Below are 23,140 nucleotides of genomic sequence, written 5' to 3'. Positions count from 1 at the left end.
CCCAACATTCAAACATTTCAAACCAACAAATCATTCCATACAATGTGATAGGGGTGAGACTTCTAACCCGTTAAGGCTGAGTTCTACACCTAATTTTATCGACAAAAGTCGGGGGTCGAAGGGGTCGAATCCCGCGTCCCTAAAAATGATGGCTATTTTTATATTTCTTTTACTTTATGTGATATCAAACGTTGTATGCGTCGTAGAAACAAAACAAAAACGACAAACGGTAGCTAATAACCTTGGCTAACTTTGGTGAGAAAAAAATCAGTTTTGAATTATTTTTACCGAAAAAATCACTATTTTTCAATATTTCAATTAGGACTTCAATCCCCCATATTATTTTTTTTGTCGATAAAATTAGATGTAGTACTCAGCCTTAACGGGTTAGAAGTCCCACCCCTATCACATTGTATAGTACGTAACTTTATTTTGATAATCATCTTTTGTTCCAGGTAATGTGGACATAGTGAATGGGAACCTAAAACTAATTCTGGGCTTGATTTGGTCACTCATTGTCCGCTACCAGATCGGGCGCAGCAAATTCCCTCCAAGGTAAGGTTACACCTATTATTGTACTTCCAAGTGTGCCGTCAATGTTTACTTGAATTGTGACAAATGTTAAAAGAATTTTCTGGTACTCGAATAATTTTACTTTGGATTCTAGTTCTAATAATATAACATATAAACTATCAATTAAAACATTCTTGTATTTAATATTACATGTTGAGGATGTAATAAAACAATACCTAGTTTCGCAAAAAGGTAGGAACATGCAGTTCAACCGTGTACTAAGTCATAATGATTAATATCCGGAAACCACCTCAGTGCGCAATAAAAACTTAGTTAACAAAGCGAAATCTTCACTAGACACAACAAAAAATAACAATGCACAATAATAAACATGATGCAGCACCTGGCAGATGCTTTAAATCAAGTGCACGATGCAATCACGCGAGCTCAGTGACGTAATGCGAACCTCTAAATCAATAAACCTTGGGCCAACAAACTAACTGTATCTAAACAGTGCCAAGCGTTTATTTGGTGTAATAGCAATTAGCGCGACACGCCTGCGCCGGCGCACCGGTCCATGTCTTCAGGCTAACAATTTAACGTATCCAAGACACGCTCAGTGAGCTTGTCTAACTGCCCCGGTGTTTAGAAATATCGGTGTCTAGTATGTATCTAGTTTTTCTCATCTTACGATAATTTATTTCACGTTAGGTAATTGGTATTTCCTCATACATGGTCTAGTTACATTTCTACGCGTGGGTCAACAACATGTGGATAAGGATATCTTCAATAATTCATATCCATTTAAATTTCGTCGTAATCAAAGGAATACATAAAACTCTAGCTGTGATGAAAAAATTCACACGATCCTCGCTATCCGTGGCGAATATTAGAAATTCCTAATATAAAATGTAAGTTGCTCAATACTGCCTGCTTTTATGGAGGTCCGATGTAAAATATAAACTAGCGCTACATTCCAAGTTGTTACGGAGATCGAAGCCGCGTAGTTGTGTGCCCTACGGTGCTGGGCGGCAAGTGACTGGCAAATTGCACGTTTATTGGTGTTTGATTGCAGAAAGTTGATGCTATCGTGGCTGCAGGCAGCGCTGCCGGAGTGCCGCGTCAACAACTTGACGACCGATTGGAACAGCGGGGTTCTGCTCTCCGCGCTACTCGACTACTGCAAGCCCGGCGTTTTCCCGCACTGGCGCGAGCTCAGTCAGTATTGATTATGACAGATTTCATTACACCATACCATGCTCCGAGCAGCCTTTAAAAGTAATTGGAAAATCTGTAAGAACGCAAATTGATTTTATATAAAATTAATAGCTGGCCGTTTTTACTTTGTAAACTTTGTCGGAGCCGCAGCAACATTCAATCTGATATCAAGTGCAGACTTATAAGGAAACTTAATGAAATTTTCTTGAGATAATATTGTTGCTACTATGTACTTATAATGTAACATATTTAACACGACGTGCTTACAGCAGTTGCCTATCATAAAGACATTGTATTTGAATAGGAGTAGGTACACATACTACACATATCTGTACTATGTCAATACTACACAATCTAAAACATGAGAGCTATTGTGTACAGATCGTCACGAAGCTGTGGAGAACTGTCGGCGCGCGATGAGACTAGCCCACCGTGAACTGGACGTGCCCATGGTGTTGGAGCCGGAGTACCTGGCGTCGCCCTGGCTGGACGAACTGTCTGGCATGACCTACCTCTCGTATTTCATGAAGCCGGACTCCGCAGGGTTCAGGGCCACTCTGGACTGGGTCAACTCGCGGTTGGAGAGAGGAATCACTAACTTTACGGTACCTACCAAAGTTTGTAACTCGCAGCGGGTTTATTCCATCCTGTGGGACGGAGTACTTTTCTCGATGTCTATTGGTGTGGGTGTGTAACCTCTGCTAACCCCTCTGAGGAAAATGGGCGTGCCACGTGATCATATCGAAAGGTTAACTTTCTTAAAATAACGATTAAGGTAGGCGTGAGATGTTTATAGATAACTTCGCTGGATATTTTTCTCATTGATGTAAATACAAGATTACGTAAATCGTATAGGTGAAGGTAGTCGCCGCATATATCTGTGCTGTTGCAACAGTTAGTGCAAATAATTTCTAAAATTCCTCAGTTATTTAGTCACGTTTTATTACTAGATTTACGATGGCTCGGCAAGTTAAGCAAGGCTCGCGAGTCTCACGACAATCTGGCTAGTGATTGAAAGATATGACTTCACAATAGGTACTGTACTCTCTTAGCAGCCATTTGTTCACATACTCCACTTTTCTCTCGGATGCTATAATTATTTTACAATTGTTCAGACATTACAGACCACTTATTTAATACACAGTCATAATTACGTATCATTTGCATTCCAACCAAGTGAGATAGAACTATCTACAGATTTCGCATTCGCTTTAGTGATAAGACTCTTACTGAACAGGAATAAAATTGGTATTAAGTAGTAGATTTTCTATTCTCTGACATTATCATTGTTGTAACCCAACAAAATATGGCTAACGACTAATCCAAATCAGACAAAACTTATAACAATAGTGACTCAATATTTCACTGAACAGACGGACTGGAACGACGGTCGTGTGTCCAATGAGCTGGTGAGATCTATTGGTGGACCCGCACCGCCTCCGAGTCGTCTGCGAAGAGACCCTGCGCGCTGGGAGGAGAACAACCAAATGGCTCTCGATGCCGCTAAGAAAATTGGTAAGATTACTTTATGTAATAAGATATCTAGGTGTATCTGAAATTATTATCAAAGAAACTAACATCAGCTTAAGTTAATAAGAGCAAATCTGGCTACTTTACTGATACATATCTCTACTTACCCTTTTGGAAATAACAGGGTTTTGTGTTGATAATTTTACAATTGTCGTCGTGGAACGTGGAGAATCTAATGTTCGGCTTATTTATGTTATCTAGATCACGTTTTAAAAACAAGTACTGAATAAAAATAAGCAGTTAAGTAATCTACGAAAGTAAAATTATACAACTGTTAAACTAATTCTATAATGACAACAGCGATTGATATTTAAACTATACAATACTACCTAAACTAATAAATTAGTGTAATAGTGTTTATCAATCATGTTCCATCGTGTTTCTGCTACAATTTGAATAATCGCCCAACATTTACCCGCCCTCTTCGGACGTCAGCACTGGGGATTATTAATTACAATTATTATACGATTTACACTAGTATTCAATGAAATCTATCTCCAATCTAAATGTTTCAGTAACAAATAATTCCAAATTCAATAGACTCACTCCCTATATTACATGGGATTTACACATACGGTGAAACGTGGGTGTACATTGTACAGCGGCATTACGTGCCGTAACGTACCCCTCTGCCTACCCCGTCGGGGATAAAAGGCGTGACGTTGCACAAAACATTTTTCCCACCAAAATTATTATTACCATTTTATTTTATTTTATTTTAATCTTGCAACACAAAAAACGTGCAATTTTAATGGATTCGCCAGGTACCTACGTCAAATGTGTATTTTTGTTCAGTGTGCTTAATTAAAACAGGCACTCGTGTCGTAGTATTATTGCACATTCAGTTTTAAAATATATTTTTTCGTTAGTGGAGTTCTTTGTCGTGGAAAATGTTTTTTTGCTGTTGTCCAGGGGTGCACCCGGTGCTATCAGCTCGTGACTTGAGTCAGAGCGACGTGGAGCACCTGGGGGTGATGGCATGGGCCACCCAGCTGAGGAACGTTCCTCCTCGCCCACCGGTACACGACATGCTGAGGGTTGCTTTGGATTCTACCTCTGGAAGAGTTGGGGAACCCGTAAGTATAACTTTAATTTTCATTTAGATATGAACCAAGATTAAGTAAAATCGCACAAAAAAATTAGGAAAGTTAAAAAACTTAACCTTTTTTGATACTTTACAATATCTCACTGTTTTAATGAATCATTTGGCATTCAATTTACTCCTAAATAAGTCCTAGAACTCTGTCTTAAATCATCTCTCAAGAGTCGATAGCAACTTTATCTGGTTTTTATAACGACATCAAACGGAAAAAAGCGGAAGCCTTATGAAATTCCCTTGATGTGCGATACTGTCTATCAAAGCCGGAAGAACCCCATCTGATTTATCCGGCAGAAGTGGAGATTAACGAGAATATCGACTCGAAGCTCTTGATATCTATGATTAATTAAATTACAAATTATATAAAAGAAAAATAATATTTTGTGAACATTTTCCGCCGCGCCAATGTTCAAACTCTTTGTACTTTTGAGGTTTCGGCCTCGGTGGGGTGAAAAGTGTATTTTCTTATTTAGGTCATAGTATAGTGTATATATATTATGTATAGTCTACTTAAAGTCTTACAAAGTTCAGTTACTTTAAACAAACATCCAAGAACATAAAAATAACTAAATCACAAACAAAGTACTTGTACAGCAAATAACTACTTAAACATGGTAAATTCTTAAATGAAACCTTTCTTTGCTTTAAATTTTAATAACTTTAAACGTTTGTACCCACACCTGACCAAACAACTGTCTTACTTTACGTTTATTCCTTTTCTGTTCGCAGACGTATATTAAAATCGAGAGTATATCGAACGAGCTCTCTATATCGGACGTCAAAGTGTCGATAGTGAACCCTCTGGAGCAGGAGTCCAGACTGAGGCTGGACGCCCGAGGAGCTGGAGAATTCATTCCAGAACATGCTGGAATGCATGAGATCGTCCTTACAGTCGACGATATCAGGTAATGCGCTGTATAATTGTTATTTATTCGTATCCTATAGGAATGTTGTATTCACTGTCAGATTTTGAATTAGGACTAATAGGCATTGGCGTTTGATAAATAAAAGGAGCTGTGATACTTCAAATTGTTTATACATTGTGTTTTTAATGATATATATTAAATATTCTTATATTCTTTTACAACACACAGATATCGATAAGTTTTTCTTTGTACTCACTACATTCATGTATTCCACTGAAAAATAATTAGAACTTTCGCCGCTTGCCGATCTTATGGTAACAGACTCAACTGTCGTCTGTCTTAAAGATATATGTATAAGGTATCTAAGCTAACTAAATACTTTATTCCAGAGTGGACGGCAGATACTTCTTCCGTGTGCTACCGAGGCTTGTGACCGTCCCACCGCCAGGCATGGCGCCCTGTGCCATAGGAAGTATCGTGGAAGTGCTAGTCAGTGCTACAGGTACGTACAAACCCTTATAATATACAAAAGTCGATGTAAGTAACAAAGACTAGCAGCGAAAGAAACGGAAACGTCCTAAAACAGTTTAAGCGAATGTTTTTTCTATTATGTGTCATATACAAGAGATTATTCTGAATCCACTATTAGTATTTACACAAAGAAAGGCGCACTCATTGGTCCTCACTTCCAATCTCTAATGGTTAATCCTACACATACATATATCAAGCCAATAGGTGCAGACGCAACGGCCAGTTTAGCTTAAATTTTTATTAGAAAAAAAAACATTCTTATTGTTCGACCTTGAAATAGGACCCTTAAGACCTCGCAGTGTACAATTATGTACACAAACCACTGTAGCTATTACCAAAGGGTACACAATAACATCGCTACGTCCTTAGCTCATGCGTAGAGACGCTCCTCACGCGTAATTGACCTTTGCAAGCCCAAACGTTAATGATACGTATGGGATGTTTAGATAGGTAGCTATTTATGTTGAATTTAATGGGTTATATGGAATGTTTTTGCAGAATAATATACTGAAATATTATTTTATATTCTCCCAAATAACGTTGAATGAAACTGAAAGTAATGAAATAAAAATGTATAATTGGAATAATATGGCCATATGACTACTACATACATACAACAAATTGTAAGTGCTTTTAACAAGGATCGTCAAATTACACGTTTCTGGTATACCTTTTCCGATCCTTGTACCTTCATCACTCTTTTCCAGCATTATAGCAACTCAATCACAATTCTAAACGCTTGCTTATTACTTACTTGCAATTATTTCTAGGAGCACCAAGAAGAGAAGATGTAGACGTCACAGCCCATTCCCCAAGCGGTCGCGCCGTACCTCTGGAGCCCCGTCACCCACCACCATCGGCCCCCGGCACCACTGCCTCCAGTGCCACCTTCCAACCTGATGAAGCAGGCACCTGGACCATAGCCATCACTTACAAAGGTGATCATATACAGGTAAGATTGGTTCTTATTTAGTAAATGCTTAGGTTTCATTTTGAATGTCGTTTACTATAACTTTTTACACAATTTCTTTTGTATGTATTACGTAGCAAATGTTAAAAAATAAGCTAGAACAATAACAAAATTTAAAAAGCTTTATACTTCTAGGTACACGCTTTTCGCAGTATTTAATTTTGAAATAACCATATATTATGTAAGGTCAATTATATTGTTTTACATTTTACACGTGAATGTACTTAACGGTACAAAAAATGTAGGGAACAATATAATATGGCAGAACAATGCAAAGGTCACAGGTACGCGAGCTCTGTCCGAGATACGTGAAACAAAAGACGACCGTTCAATATTTAAATATCTCCTGATTTTATTGCTTCCATAATTCAAGATTTGATTCGTTTTATTTGATTAATAAAAATGTACTTCCTTATATTTATGACAAAAAAAAGTTAATAAGGAAAAAGCGACGACGATTTCCTTGTATTTCTCAATTATTTCGTTCTTATTTTAGGGAGGTCCATTTACGTGCGAAGTGTTTGATCCGCATGGAGTCCGATTGAGCCCTGGTGCTCTGGAAGGTGCTGAGCCTCTAAAACCTCACTCTTTCGAGCTGGACACCAGCGGCTGCGGAGTGAAGGGCGACCTGCAACTGGACATAGTTCACGACAAGCGGAGCGTCATGTGTGCTCTCGAGAAACTGTCTGCTACTAAATACCGCGCTACATTCATGCCAAAGGCACCTGGAAAACATAGGGTGAGAGTGAATGTTTTTTAAATAATAGTGTTTGTTTAAAATATTTCACTATATTCACGTGAATAAATTACGTGTATTATAAATCTAATCTGAAATGTCTGATGTCTCTAATCTGAAAAAAAAACCGCTCTCAGAAATCCATTTCGGAACTTTTAAATTTTCGCCACAATTTCAGAGCGTAATTTTAACAAAGATTCAACTTAAGTTCAAATCCTTAAACAACAAAATCCCCAAGAATAACTTTACAAATGTGCTATGATGTAATTCCAGTTGTATATATATTTCAACGGGTACGACGTCCACGGCTCCCCGCACATGTTCCGAGTCGGCTCCCGGTCTAAGAAGCCCCGAGACAGCTCCAGTCCGTCGCCGGCTTACGCGAGAATATCTAGTCCAGGTAATCTAACTACGTACACTGTGCGCCGGGGCCTTTGTTCAAAGTCACTCGTCTAACTGGCTGCCTATACACACATACCTACGTAAAGTATATGCAATTCATAACTTTGGACTTTGAAAGCAATAGTTAGGCAGTAGACATCTACTAAGCTAACAGAAGTATGAATCCATTTAATAAACGGAAACTAATTTCGTGTTGTTACAGTAACTCGCGTGAGATCAGAGAGCCCGATGAACCAATACAATTTGTACGAATCAAACGCTAAGCACAGTACGAGCTCAGTGGACCGGCGCGAGGAGAGACGTGATTCCACCGAATATTACAAGTCCTCGTACGGAGCCGAACCCAAGGAGAAAAATTACGACGTGACCGACTCCGCGTACTCGACATCAAAAGCTACGAAAAAGGAAACGTACACAAGATACGGTTCAGAGAGCCCGAGGAACAGGACAGCAAGTCCGATAACAACAAAACATTTAGGAAACGGGTCTCGGTTGGACGTCAATAGGTCCGCGAGCCCGTATCGAGCGAGCTCCCCGTACCGCGCCACGAGCCCGGTCGGCCGGACAACGAGCCCTCTCGCCAGGAAAGACAGCCCTTTGAACAGGACCGCCAGTCCAATTAACAGGTGCGTGCTACTCACTCGCATGCAACAATGGGCCCCGATACATTGTGTCACTCTGTAATTAATTAATTTATGTTTAAAGCTCGTATAAAGCTCGTATTTACGCTGTAAATCAATTTTCATATAGTTTTCGGCCGCCATATTGCGGTATTCCAATAAATAAAACTGCATTGTGTTTTCACGCTGTGGTTTTATTAGTGCCTGTGTACTACGATCGTAACATAATTAAGTACACAATTTGCACACTCGAATACCTGTAATGGTCTGTACCAATTTCCACACAATCTCTTCGATTCAATTTTGGTTTATTTCATTATCCGTTATTTAAATTAGTAACTATATTTTAATAGGTTTTTGAATACAAGTGACAGGAGAAAACTAATTGTCGACCATCATTTCCAACATTTGTTACAGCGATATGACCTTCTGTACTCAATCTATGAAAATATGTATTTGCTCTGATTATCTTTATACCTCAGATATTTACACGTATCATTAATCACCAAAAACACTTCCAGAGTCAACAGTCCAACGGACCGGTATAGCCCCGTAACCACAACGAAGCGCGTGGTGGAGAAGCGATCCAACTACAGGATGTACAGCTCCTACAGCGGGTCCCAGGACAACCTGGACCAGGCCAGTCCTCTCTCCTCCCTGGAGAGCGACCGCGCGAGGAGACTCGGCAGCCCCAGTAAGTTAACCACCTCATCTACATAAAATTTGCGTTTACACTAACTTTACGATGAGTACACGAGCCTTGTAAACTATGTAGCATGTTTATTATAATTTCGTATACCTACAAATACGTTTATATGTATCTAGTTGGTAGTTATATGGTGTTTGTAGGTGTGTGTAAATCGTAAACTTTATCATTCTCGTCATTGCGTCGTTGGTCTAGAGTTTGTACTCATAGCTAAGTTTATGTTAAGTTACTTTGTCGCGTTAGATCTACAATCTGTAATGGCAAATGTAATATTTGTGAAATAAATAAAAAGTTTCGCTCAAAATATATAGGTATACCAATACAGTTTTACAATACACATTATTTTTAAATTAAAGGCTGAACAAGACACGGTGTAAAACAACGCACTCCATATAAATCAGTGGCCTGGTATTTGTGTTTGACAGCTGACCAACATTATAGCAGGAGCATGCAAATCCGGACCCCACCTGAATAATCTTTCCCTGTAATACCTCCTTTCAGAAAATACTTAGGGTGGAAAGTAGGGTAAACTATATATAGCCCACTGACACTGGAATAAAGTAGCCGTGATCTAAAAGTGTTTAACATATATAATAAAAATAATCGATATGGTTGACTGAAAAAAACTGACATATTGTATGATTAAAAGTAAGTTCTTTAAATTAGATAATAATACTCGATACGGTTTGATCAAACTGAAAAGAGAAACGTTTTATAAAGTATGTTGTATGATTAAAAGTACTTTAGACTAGATTAACCGTAAATTCATTTTGATAATCAAGAAATATCGGATATGTAAACAATACTGGACTTTTTATGACTAAAACACAGAAGCAGCTAGCCCAAAAATAAACACTGGTAATAGCTGTATTTTCAACTGTAAATTGGCACTATTTAAAAAGAAACTCATACGTCGCGTCATCGAGTTAAAAGCTCAACCACAGAGAAACGTAGTCAAAGACAACCGGCGATAGTTTAGCTCTCCACACTTTTCTAATTAGATTTAGTTCACAACTGCATAGAGTATTCTCCCGGGACATTCACTAAGTTTATAGGGATAATAATCCAATAGATATAGTTCCTGCTAAGGTAGTAAAAGCTGAAAGTAGGTACTAATTCATAAAATCGGTTAATTACACTTTTAATGACACGTTACGAATAAGAATTTGATGGTATGGTTGACCCTGCTACGACACCGCTACGCCGCTGCTACAGCTGCTACGCATTGTGTCGATAGTTTAGCTTCCACGCGGAAAATCATATTTAGTAGGTAAAGTTTTACGATTTTCGTCAATCCTGGAAAATTTTACTTATTCCCATCATTATATTTGACCCTTTTTGAGTAAATAAATAAATATTTTTCATTGAAAAGTGAAAAGAATACATATTATTTATCATGCCAGGTGCAGGTGATCCTGGCGGGAAGTCGTATCACCAGAGAAGGGACTGGGACAGCGTGGAAAAAACAAGACAAATGATGAGCGCTAACAGGTGAGATATTGATAATACGGTACACAAAGGGAGCCATGGAACCATGATTAATGATACCCAACTAGATATATTTGCGAACACGAGTAACAGAATAAAGCCTGAGAGCCTCCAATTAGAGGTATTACGGGCCATAATTCTACATAAATAACATTTGTAAATATATATTGTACTCGTATACAACTAAAGCAGAAGGGGTAATAATAAGGTCTATATTGTCACAAAATATCAACTCACATATTGTATTGTTGTGTACATCATTAAATTAGGAGTAACAACCGTCCTACGTGATTTATTATATACATAGTAATGTTAGTAACGCCAGTCAATTGTGTACAAAGTATTTCGACGCTTGTTCGGTTTCGCTATACATGGCTGCGGTCTCTAATTTACATGTGGTGCAGTATAAGCGTTTGTGTGTGTAGCCTCGAGTCTCCTAAAAGCCCATCGGAGCGGGTGCCCGGGCAGAGCACCCTGGACCGCGAGACTAAACGCAACACGCAGCTCAACAAGTTCACCGACTACTCGCGCGACTCCTTCAACCGGCAGCTCGACCGGTTGGCCGACGACCGCGACTCCGACACCTACACCAGTCGAGTACGTAGCTCTTTGTTATTTTCCCTGTAAACTAACAAAAGACGGTACATGCTTCGCTTTTTAACCAGTATTTTTAAAATATTGTAGCTGTTGTTGCGTATGCTGTACGTGTTTGTAAGGATTTTTTAAACTTTGATGTGTATCAATAGATCGAATCATTCTTTAAATGTTGACATGCCTGACTGAAGTACTCAAATATTTAACAATAATACTACTACATTTAAAAGCAATCCAAGCAATACAATGTTATTATTTGTATTTTTATAGAACTCGTAATATCGACAAAACTTACAGCAACTTTCGCGCAGTTTTCTGGTAGACCAACTATAAAAGTAAATAAAAAGAACTTTGTAAATTGAATGCAGTAGTGGACTCATACAAACCATGAAGCAGTCTCACTCCACTAACAGCACACGAAGTGAACAGCTAGAGTCGAGTTTAAAATTAAGTTTACCATTCACTGACACGGCACTGCGCACTTCATATACGAATCTCTATGTTATGGGACGCCACGAGTAAGGGAGCTAGCAGACTGAATTTTACAAACCTCAAACTTTGTCAAATAAAAACATCATAACATTTAAAACTATAACTTGACTTTTTAGTGATGTTACAAATCTCCAATCTCACGTCAATAGTAAAGTACATGCATGTAACAATATAATGCTCAATTAAACTACTATAGCAATAGCAAAAAACACGCTTATTAGAAAATCCAAGACAGCTCTCATAGAACAGCCCTAAATTCAGTGAGCAGAAGCCTTTATGAAGAACTTGTACCACTAGTGTCCCCTTTATATAACACTATGTAAGTTTAGAAACAAGTCTCAACTATGTAAACGTTGTGCGTGACTCCCATGGTTATGGTACGTTATGGCGACACTTAGCCCGCTCCCCAACTATGGGACAACTTCCCGCCATTAAGATTGTGACCATTGACTTAACTGTTCAGTTTGGGTGATGTTTCCCTTCAACTACTACTAATGTTGCCCTAATGTTTAACGATGTTGTAAATCCTTTCCATAATGTTTGAAATTAACGAAATTCGGACGTGAGTATTTCGAAAATCAGAAATCTATTATGAATATAACAATGATGAGTATCGAATGTCTTCATATTCAGCTGCTATTTTACCTCACAATACAGCTGAATTTAATTCCATTCCAAAAACTAGGTACATACATCGGTAGATAGGTATCAGAACATCGAAACCGTTCGAATACACGCCGTTTCATACGATTGAATACTGAGAAATTTTAAACAAAAGAGTTGAATTTATAGTATCCATCAATTCAGAGCTCAATCAAACTATTGAAACACGAAAATTGGAACCCTTTCGATGCCTATAGATAGTTTTTGTTAAAGAATTCATTTTGCAGGATAATTTTAAAATCAAGCTATCTGCGGTTATAAACTATAGATTCAGACGCAAACGTACCCAAACCTTCAAAATGCTCTACCAAGTACGAGAGCTACTTATAAAACCCCAGTAATGCCAAATCTAATGCTTCTTTTAACAATATTAATGGGCACTTAACGTGGAATTCATTGTATATAGGTACTAGTATCGTAAGTAGGGTATAAACCTCATAATAATATTCTCATAGCTCGTTACAGTACAAAGTGCAGTCTAGCATAATAATATAATGTAGAAAATGTCTGCAGCACCTTGTATATTTCTTTATAAAAGGCACTTGATACTGATTTCATCGTTTTGTAAGCTCGCACGAGTCGCACCGTACACAGTACTCGGTACACTTCTGAGCATTTCTTGGAAAACTTGTCACGGCAATATTGCGCAAATTGTATTCGAATATACGAGTGGGTCTCGTTAGCCTCCCATCTACGTTGAATGATATTAATGTCAAATTGCCGACTTTAACGTTTATAAATGATATCAGAATTCTGTTCTTTGTGGATACTTTTCTCGTAAAATTTATCTGCCGTTGCTGCGAGATAATTCAAAGTTTTTACTTAGGTAGCTCTGTTTTAAATCCGTGATCTTAAACAGGTTATCAGGATGTCTGTCTTTCTTTAGCTTTCATAAATTATTGGCAGGAGTTCTGTCTGTAGGAACGTAGATATTGTGAGATATTTAAAGTAATTTATCAAAATCCTATACACTTAAAACGCAGATTTAGGTTAGTTAGGTACCTAATCTACGCTGTGCTGTTCATAAAACGAAGTTATACCAGACTTAGAGTACAAACCTATGCCCTGTTATACGCAGAGATTGTCAGTGAAGCGTAATGTATTAATGAATATTATTTAATTTTATTTATTTGCAGCAAGAGTTCAGTAAACGCGAAGTGCGCGAGAGCACGTACGTGGTGCGCGACTCGTCGTACAGCAGCGTGGAGGAGAAGCAGCAGCAGTCTTTTTTATCCAATAGGCCCCCCCGCGACCCTACCGGGGGGGCCCGCTCTGAGACGGACGCCGCACACGCACGTTTCAGGTATGAAGGACTACATACTATGTGTTACTACATAGTTACTATGCAATATGTGGATATTGGTGGCCAGGCCACGCAATTTAATGGAAGCGTGGAACTTGAAAACAAAGTCTTTCCGTGCGGCCAACTCTCCAGTTAAATGCACGGTAGGTTAATAGCGGAGAAACGCTGCTACGCGCTACGAGCTACTCGCTACGAGCTACGGCAGTAGTAGATATTTCCCTGCAACTAAAGTGAAAAATTAAGGCTTATAGATTTAAAGCTAGCACGTAGGGTAAGAAATTTGGCTCTACGTGAGATCTGATTACTTTCTCAACGTCTTCTTGGCAACGCATTGTAAAACGTGAAAATGGTTTTTGGGGATATATGCCGGGTATATTTTCAGGTGAAACAAGTAAATATACCTCAATTTCAGAGTTACTTATAATTGAAGTGCAAAGTTAGAAAAATTCATATTCTTTCCTTCTTGTTAGTTTCTGAAATTCTAATGAACCATTCATCGTCTACGTTGTTCAAAGTAAAACAAAACTTATTAACAGCACTATATAATTCCTAGGACAAAACATTAAAACAGTTGAACGCTAGAGACAGTTCCACTGCGATATAATTTACACTCCACGAACTATTTTTCTTCGTAATAAATTAAATTGTATGCAACGGAGAAAGTTTTTTTGTTCCAACATTGTAGAACTTTCCATACTTTTTTAATTTCATCGTCACCTGCATTGTAACTGCATTATATAGGAGTTATTGTAACCTACTTATAACATTTACTTTATAATTTAATTTGTTGTGAACATTTTCGTTTACAGACCAATTAAAAGGGATAATAATAGAGGTGCCAAAGGAATAATTGTAAGACCGTCTTACAAAGGAGTTGTGGGACAACCAGTTGAATTCATAGGTAAGTGCCATTGTCTAAAGATACGGGAGCGTCCCAGTGGTACCTTCCGAATATTACACTAATATTAACTATTACACTCATAGTACTGATAATACTAATACGAAACTGATTATTGTATATTTGACGCCTAACAGAGGCCGCCTATTTTCTCTAAATGTTTATATCATGTCACAATGTATATAAATAAAAAAGCAATAATTTAATTCTTGTATATTAAGTAAGGTATTGTATTGCTCATTTGCGTTGCATTTACAATGAGATATTAAAATCGAATACTTTTAAAATTGTACTTCACGTTTCCTAGAAATCAAGTATAGAAGTCAAGTTGAATAAATAAACTTCAGAACGCAAAAATGAAGAGATTTACTTTAGTCTTACTATCCCATAAACGAATGCCAATTGTGACTTTAATTTAAAACTGACGATACGACAACAAAACCTCAAAAAGAGCTTCTATTAAAAGTAAAAAAGCATCTTTTAATTTTTCCTAACGTTATCTCCATTCTATTGTGCCGATCGCTTGAGTCGGGCTGACTCAGCTTCTCATACAATCTTTGTTGGTTTGGATAGCTGCCAATAAATTCTTACTAAAACTTAATTTCTACGATTCGAGCCGGGCAAACAGTAGCTATTAATTAAAAGGGTATTTCCAACACCTCACTAAAGCTTTGTTTATACAAAGACCGAAATAATTTTACTGTAAAGCTTTTGAACCAGGTAACTGTCGTGGTTCGTTCCAAGCTATATATAACTTAATCGTTAAATTGTTCTATCGTGACTATCGTTCAATCTATCTATCGTTAAATTGTTGCTCCGTTTACAATAATCCCTAAAAACGTCAGAGGACACTCATTCACGATTCCCAACTTTATCAATAAATAACGTATGAAAAAGTAACGTTTTCCTCTCATAATAACGGAAACCTCTCGACAATAGGACATCCACTTCACTAACTTTTGATTATTTATAAATTGACGAGTAATTTCCCAATACAGTGGACGGAAGTATGGCGGGGCCCGGTCACCTTGAATTAGAGGTATCGGGCGGCAACGGGGCCCTCGTGGCGAGCTCCGTGCGACCCCTCGGGGGCCACAGGTACGCGGCCGCCTTCACACCGCGCCTGCCGCGACCCCACACCGTGAGGGTCACCTTTAACGATGAACATGTACCAGGTGGGTCACTTTTTTCGTTATCTGTGTTAGGTAATAATAGAGGTCAATTACGGTGTGTATTATTTACTCGTATAGTCAGCCATTCCTTGCAGTCATTTGTGCGGATCCTAATTTGTGTATAAAACTATTTAGAGCGAAGTACACGTAGGAAGTGAAGTTGAATTCGTTCAATTAATCATTGACATAGGCTTAAAGTCAGCTCAAATAAATGAATTACAAAAATACCGGTGACAAGACAATACAATAACCGATGCAACCTTGTGTAGTGATCCAATGCTATCAACATCTCACCACAGGAACTTACCACACCCGCTCCTGTAAAATAACAAACCACATTCTGACCACAACAGTCTTCAAATTATGTTTAAACTGTGAGAATGTATTGTAAAGGCTTAAATAGACAGCTGTCACCTGATAGACATGCGAAATGTAGTTGGCCTTGCGTGTGACAAAACGAGTTGGTACCAAGCTTAAGGTATTTTAATGACAAAGATGTAATGCGGTCTTACAATTAATTAACCTTTTAGATACTCGTTACTTACCGTTAACTTGCTACCCATCTGCGTACTGAACAATATAAAATATAAAGAACAAATAAAACACTTGCCTCCATTCAAAGAACTAACGTATAAACCCTACACTTTCTGCAACAGACGTTGTTAATATTACATTCAAATTTCTCACAAGTAAACAGGTACATACGTGTACATAAAGCGCTGAAATCTGAGTAAAGCGCAACGTGAAAATCACCTTTCAAAAGAAGAGCGCAGTGCAGCGCTTGCATTAATTAACACGTTCACTGCGGCTGCCCAAGATTAAGACTTACTTCCAGTGCTGTACAAGTCACATACTTCCCGTATCAAGAATGCCTGGTGTGCGTTACGACGTCTATGTTCCCGTATGTAGTCCTGACTTTAAACCTCCACAGAGACATGGAAAGTCCTCAGCAGATTTTTTTTTCTGTACCAATACATAGGTAACATCCTTGTGTATGCACAGCTGCAGTAGCACGGGGTTCTTAGTAATATCTTAAAAGTTACAGGTATTTTTGAAAATGGTTGATTTTACGGGAAAATACTTGTCGTGGCGCATACAACAGTCGTATTGCTAGGGATGGGGTGTCATAAAAACATTATTTTGTTTTAGATTCATTATTTTTTATTAGAGTATTACACTATCAACAAAACCTTTTTTGTAATGGGATGAGCATCAGTCTTTTTTTTATTAATTAATATTTCTTCTCATATACAAAATTCGCTTGATGGACTTTTTTGTACTATAACTGGAAACTGGAACCATTATTCTGCACAATAATGTTTCTAGCCTCTTCACCTTCTGTTTTAATACCATTTCTCATAATAAGATTTTGCGTGAACGTTTCATTGTTCATGTACCTACAATTTACCTACTTACGCGTGAAAGATAAAATATCGCGTTCTGTAAAAACTTATCGACTAGACACAGCACTATGACTAAATGAAGCTCACGTTCAGTGCGGTACGGGGTTTAGGATACGGCCAAATAGTTCCCGTATCGCACTATTGTACAATAATTACCTTTCTGTGCGTTACGACAAAATAATTCCCGTACATTTTTATTCTTAAATTTGAATACACTATAAGCAAGCACATCGGGAATATAGGTGTCTCTTTTTTACTTGAACGAATACTTTACTTACTTTTACTAATAATAAATCACCTCCGCACGGAGAGTAAAACCAGGACAACTAGCTGCCGCACAGAGCAAGACTCAATTACAACCAAATACTTCCCGTAACGCAGTGAACGTGTTAAAAGAAGCCCTACTCATGACAACCTATAAGTAGATTTTCGCCGAGCCTGGTACGAATACACTGGGCTATCTAAGAACACGCGAGCTGTACAAATTGTATGTGATTACTGGAATACGAGAACAAAGCAGCGAGCGAATCACAGCAGCAAGCAACGCTGTAGGAAACAAATCAAAATTGCAACAATAGTTCCCGTTTGCAGTCCCCACGTATTGTTTGTACCTACTGATTACATTTCTTCAGCTACAGCGCCTTAAGCTTCTATTTCCGACTTGGACTGCCGACTGAAATGTAACACCGTCTCATGTAGACATTGTTTTATTTCTACACGTGATTATTTGTTAGGGATTAAACATCGTCCCAATAGAAACTATAATTTTAATTTTGACTACACGGTTGGCGCGGTGACTGGGCAACTGGCTGCCGCGCCGCGTGTAGCGGGTTCGATTCCCACACGGAGCAATTCTTTGTGTGATCCACAAATTGTTGTTTCTGGTCTGGGTGTCAAGTGTCTGTGTGAACTTGTATATTTGTAAAAGCATCCACGGACACAGGAAAAAATCCTAGTGTGGGGCAAAGTTTAAAAAAACTGAATAATTATTAAACTAACTGTTGAATCTAGACGTACAAAATGTTATGTATGTGATTTAGTAATACTCAGTCACAGCCTCAAATCATGACCTAGGTCATATAGGAATCTCAACTTATTGATTTCAACAAATTCATTCATAAACGATAAAAAAGAAAATTATGATTAATATTAATATCAGAATCAATATGAAATAAAATCTAGTCAAATTAAAAAAATCCCGTTGATTGAATAAAATATGGAATACCTACAAACTGGTCTAAAACGTGATTTAAAAAAATAACGGTTTATTTTTCTAGAAAGGGAAATTAAAATTGCTAACTGCTGACCGCAACTTAATGATACAAATAATGATATCTAGTAGATAGACTAGGAAACCTTTTCAATAATGAATGAGGAACCATCCAATAGTATACAACTGCAATTTATTAAAAACAGAAATTGATTTCTAATATTCTCGTATTAAGATATCGGCAACATATCAAAAAGGTTTTTCTACCAATCGAATATTTCTGGTTATATTCAGATCGAATCAATTTAAATTTATTTTACAAGTTATTAATTGAAACGAGTCTACAACGAATTTCGTATTCTATTTCTCCTATTCATAGAAAGATGTTAATAGTTATTGGTCGAGTAGAGGTAGAGTAAAAGCGAACTTTTACTCTTTTAGTTCGGTAATAAAGGACTAATAAATAGATAAAGAGGTGATTACCAAAATAGACTAAGTTTAAGTGACCATTTAATACAATTACTTAACAAAGCCGATGTGAAACATCACTTACGTTGTGTTTCGTCGTGTGAATGAGGTTACCGGAGGCTCAATTCCTCTCCAATCCCCAAATCTCCAACAATCCTCAAATTCCTAACTCCCCAAAAAGCCGGTAACGCACTTGTAACGCGTCTGGTGTTTCAGGTATCTATGGGCGGCACCAATTGCTTGCCATCAGGTGATTCAATAGATCGTTTGCCTGCTTATTTAATGAAAAAAAGAATCAATAAAAAAAATTAACAACGTCACATACCACCACCACGGATTTCTATATTTTCAGCTTCATCATCAAGTCGGCTATAAGATGTCCACTGCTGTAGGTACATAGAGCTTCTCCAATGATATTTTATTGGGGAAGCTCTATTTTAAGTCCACCATTCACTATAATTTTAGTAATGAAGATTAAATAAATATTTAGATGATGGCTTCATTTTCGACCATTCCGATAAAATATTTCCAAAATATAACAGGAATTAAACTTCATCTTGTATGTGAACAATATTAGCTAGTACGTTATTAATTACAGCGGCTTCACATTCCATGAATTAATAATTAGGTACACGATAATAATGCAATTAATACTATTTACGCAGATTTCTTTTGTCTGACCGAGGCCTCGTTTATTTACATGCTAATGTCTTCACTAACGTTAATTTCCTTACGTCTGAAGGATATTACCACGCAAAATAAAGTTTTTTTAAACAAATCTATTATATAAAACCATACCCGAAACGCCTGCACTGCTGCCTTTTATGACAATTGACATTAAATATAAACTATTTTAATAAAGCCCATTTACATGCAAATCGCCAATATTACTTAATAGGTATTATTTCATAACCAACCCAGGAACTTATGTTTACCATCAACGAAGCGCTCAAATGTAAACAAATGTCCTAAATTATTGACATTACGACAATTTGTGTGCAGTGAATTCAGTCGCCATTCCTCGCAATCCGATGTCTATAGCTTTCTACGTTTACATGGCTGTGATGTTTCCATGGTGCGTGTAATTTGGGCATTACTCGAGAAACCAGTGGAGAAATAATGCACTTACCACACCACTTGGACCGTACAGCACCATAATTAGCGTCACTGCTCAAGAAAGTGTCAACTCGACTCAACTTTCGACATTTCTTATCGTCGACTTTCGCATAATTGACACATGCAGCTATTAGTTGCTCTTTGTCTGTAAAACGAATGCAAAAAGGTCTCAATTTACGATGATGACTTAAAATGCTTTATTAAGATGTTGAATCCTTTTTCTGCTTCAATTTTTATGACAAAATATCAAAAAGCGTTGCTAATAAACAGAAAATTTAACAGTTCCTTGGGGACAATCTCAATAAAGGGTGTATTTTCTGGAAACTGTAAAAAACTGGTAGTTCATTAGTCATTAACTAATGAACTTATATTATACTTATTTTATATTTTATTCAACTTCAATTTTATTAGCATAGCTATCTAAATATTAAATAATAATCTAAATATTATTATTTAGATTATTATTTTATAATAGCTAGGACACGGAATCATATGCTAATTATAATCAACTAACATTCGGATGAAATATCACACAAAAGGGAATAAAGATTTCGTTTCTCTTCCTAGACTAAACAGTAAACTTTAATGACATGATAGGAATCTATATTACTAATTTATTTATCAATAGATCTGAATGTGTGTCTACAACTAGTTTATCTACTAAAATAATTTATGACAAAGTGTAAAATGTAACGGTAAACTTTGTATTTCAACCAATGCCTAGTCGAAAAAAAAGAACGCTAATCCAGTTTATTATTGGTCAGAGAACTGTGCGCTGCTTAAATATTTTTTTATTCAGAAAAGACATGGCTTTCTCAATTTATGTTCATGAATATATTTATATCTATCACATAAAATGGAATAGATACCAGAAAAAAAATCACATTGGCTACATCGGCCTACCAAAGTAGAAAAATAACAAATTCAAATATAACACTGCAGATTCGGAGTAACAGCTGTTAGCACATTGTTTTTGCATACGCCTTTTATATCACGCACATTATGAAACAACAAACAAAACTACACTACACTACTTACGTATTGTAAATACATGCGTAAACGCAGGTTGTAATGAGTGGTCGCGATCGCGTGATAATGCGTACGCACTTATATTTTACAGTCGCACTAAAATCATTTACCTACTTACATCAATCACTTTACTATTAGCTCTAAGCTAGAATTAACGCCATCCGGTCTGCATACGTGATTTATTATTTTTCGAAAGTAACTAACTCTTTATATCGATAAAAATGTCATGTCACTATGTGTTTTTGATCACTCATTGTCTAGTTTTTAGAATTCATCCGATGATATGCAGAATATGTATTTTTATTCAATTGAACATAAAGAAATATGGGACGGTGAACAATATGTGACGTGGAAATGATTTGCTACACCTTTCAATTCTAATATTATTTATTTTAGTAAACTCTATGGAGCACCGCGGTTCCACTTCAGTGCGGCAGGGGCCTAAGCAACAGAATAGTTACATAATTATATGTAGACTGCCTCCTTGGTCGAGTGATCGTAAGTGCGAATGCAGGACAAGGGGTCTCGGGTTCCCGGGTCGGACAAAATATTACTGGGCTGTTTTCGTGGGCGTATATAGTATATATGTAGTTATGACACAAATGGTGAAAAGTAGCATTACGTGCCGTAATGTGCACCTCAGCTTACCCCTTCGGGCATAAAAAACGTTGCATGCATTATATATGTACCTATTACTGGAGTTTTTCACTTTTAATTATTATTCTTTTGTTCGGGACACAGATAAACCCAATTAATATTTCTTAATTATAATAGACTAAGCAGTGTTAGTAGCTCATGATCTAGTTGTAGACTTAATAAACACGGCTAGCGGCGGTCTTAGCAGGTCTGTGCAAACCCTGCACGAACTAAGCACAAACTGTACAACTCCTGAACATTATTAACTTGCACTAAGCTTAGTATGAAACTGAAATAACATTGCACTTCACTTACTGAAGCTGCATTCAAAAATACAAGACTTTTGGACAAATTAGATTAAAACTGAAGATTTCTGCACTATTGGCGCAGATGAATCTATCTCATAATAAGTATATTTTAGTTATCTTTATGTATTTCTAAACATAGCTGTATGTTGTATGCAGCATCGGTACATGCACCCACGTCATTTTACATCCATGGATGTCTAGTCTACCAGTTATAGTGTCTTTAATTTATATGTATAACGAGGATTAATTTATCCTATATTTCCTATTTCTGAGGTTGTTTAGACTTCTGTATTACCTATGTTTAACTACAACGAAAAAGAAAATTACCTAAGTGTCACTTATTCATTCGACCTAGAATTCGAACCTAGAGGCTGGTTGGCAGAAGTCTTTAAACTAAACACGTTAAGTATAGTCTATTAACATTCGGTGTAAAGAATGATAAGTACGAGTACGTTATGATTTTTCCGCACCGCGAACTAATATCCATTCCATATTATACCACGCCCCTATATTTGAAAACCTACAAACTTTTAAACACACTACAAATCTAAAATTTTCGACAAACCAATAAAGTTCATGCGGATATGCATTTCCAATAAATCCCCTTATCACAAACTAATCGTTGTCGCGTTAAAAACACGAGTTTACCAACTTGTGGCCCAGTTCCGACTCGGCACTGAACCGACGTTGACTAAACGTTAAATGCGGTAATAGAAGTGCATACAAAGCCTTATGTTCCATCCTTTTCATATGTTCTCGAGTGAGCGAGAAACAAGAGAGCTGTCTCGTGACAGTGAAAGGGGCCAACGTACTGAGTGGTTAAAAATCATCATGATTTTTGATAAAAGTTTAATTAAGAAAACATGAATATTTTTATTAGTGTATAAAATGTTTATTTAACTCTATAGTTAGTTCATTTATGGTAGAACAAAGTAGTAAAATATGTAATAGAAAATCAAAAAGAATTTAATAAAAGTAAACGTGTAGGTATCCCGAATGGTGTGGAGTAGTGGCGCCTTACAAAGGTGTTTATGCACGTAATACCACAATTAAACGGTCGTACGTGTTCCAAACTAGCATGTAAGTCGGGCAAGTTCTCAGCTTCTGCTCAGTGCCGTTTGTCAACACGAGTAGGTGTCGCTTAGAGCGGAGCTGGTAACTTGTGACGT

The 23,140-nt window shown here is 37.2% G+C and overlaps 1 protein-coding gene across 1 annotated transcript in view; it reads left to right on the top strand.

Annotated features, from left to right (window-relative positions):
• The window catches only part of LOC118262262 (filamin-B), an 81,839-nt gene that overhangs the window by 15,953 nt on the left and 42,746 nt on the right, over window positions 1–23,140 (top strand). Inside the window, exons 4-20 of the mRNA XM_035573456.2 lie at window positions 456–555; window positions 1,589–1,731; window positions 2,113–2,336; window positions 3,105–3,246; window positions 4,174–4,337; window positions 5,090–5,265; window positions 5,616–5,728; window positions 6,528–6,709; window positions 7,224–7,466; window positions 7,737–7,863; window positions 8,068–8,491; window positions 9,007–9,179; window positions 10,595–10,682; window positions 11,105–11,276; window positions 13,565–13,731; window positions 14,541–14,632; window positions 15,628–15,804. Of these exons, the coding sequence (XP_035429349.2) occupies window positions 456–555; window positions 1,589–1,731; window positions 2,113–2,336; window positions 3,105–3,246; window positions 4,174–4,337; window positions 5,090–5,265; window positions 5,616–5,728; window positions 6,528–6,709; window positions 7,224–7,466; window positions 7,737–7,863; window positions 8,068–8,491; window positions 9,007–9,179; window positions 10,595–10,682; window positions 11,105–11,276; window positions 13,565–13,731; window positions 14,541–14,632; window positions 15,628–15,804 (2,907 nt within the window). The remainder of the gene's footprint in view (window positions 1–455; window positions 556–1,588; window positions 1,732–2,112; window positions 2,337–3,104; window positions 3,247–4,173; window positions 4,338–5,089; window positions 5,266–5,615; window positions 5,729–6,527; window positions 6,710–7,223; window positions 7,467–7,736; window positions 7,864–8,067; window positions 8,492–9,006; window positions 9,180–10,594; window positions 10,683–11,104; window positions 11,277–13,564; window positions 13,732–14,540; window positions 14,633–15,627; window positions 15,805–23,140) is intronic.

The sequence above is a fragment of the Spodoptera frugiperda genome, chromosome 12 (genome assembly GCF_023101765.2).
Source record: "Spodoptera frugiperda isolate SF20-4 chromosome 12, AGI-APGP_CSIRO_Sfru_2.0, whole genome shotgun sequence".
Lineage (NCBI taxonomy): Eukaryota > Metazoa > Arthropoda > Insecta > Lepidoptera > Noctuidae > Spodoptera > Spodoptera frugiperda.
Note: the sequence above shows the minus strand (reverse complement) of the source record. Positions and strands in the feature narration are given on the sequence as shown.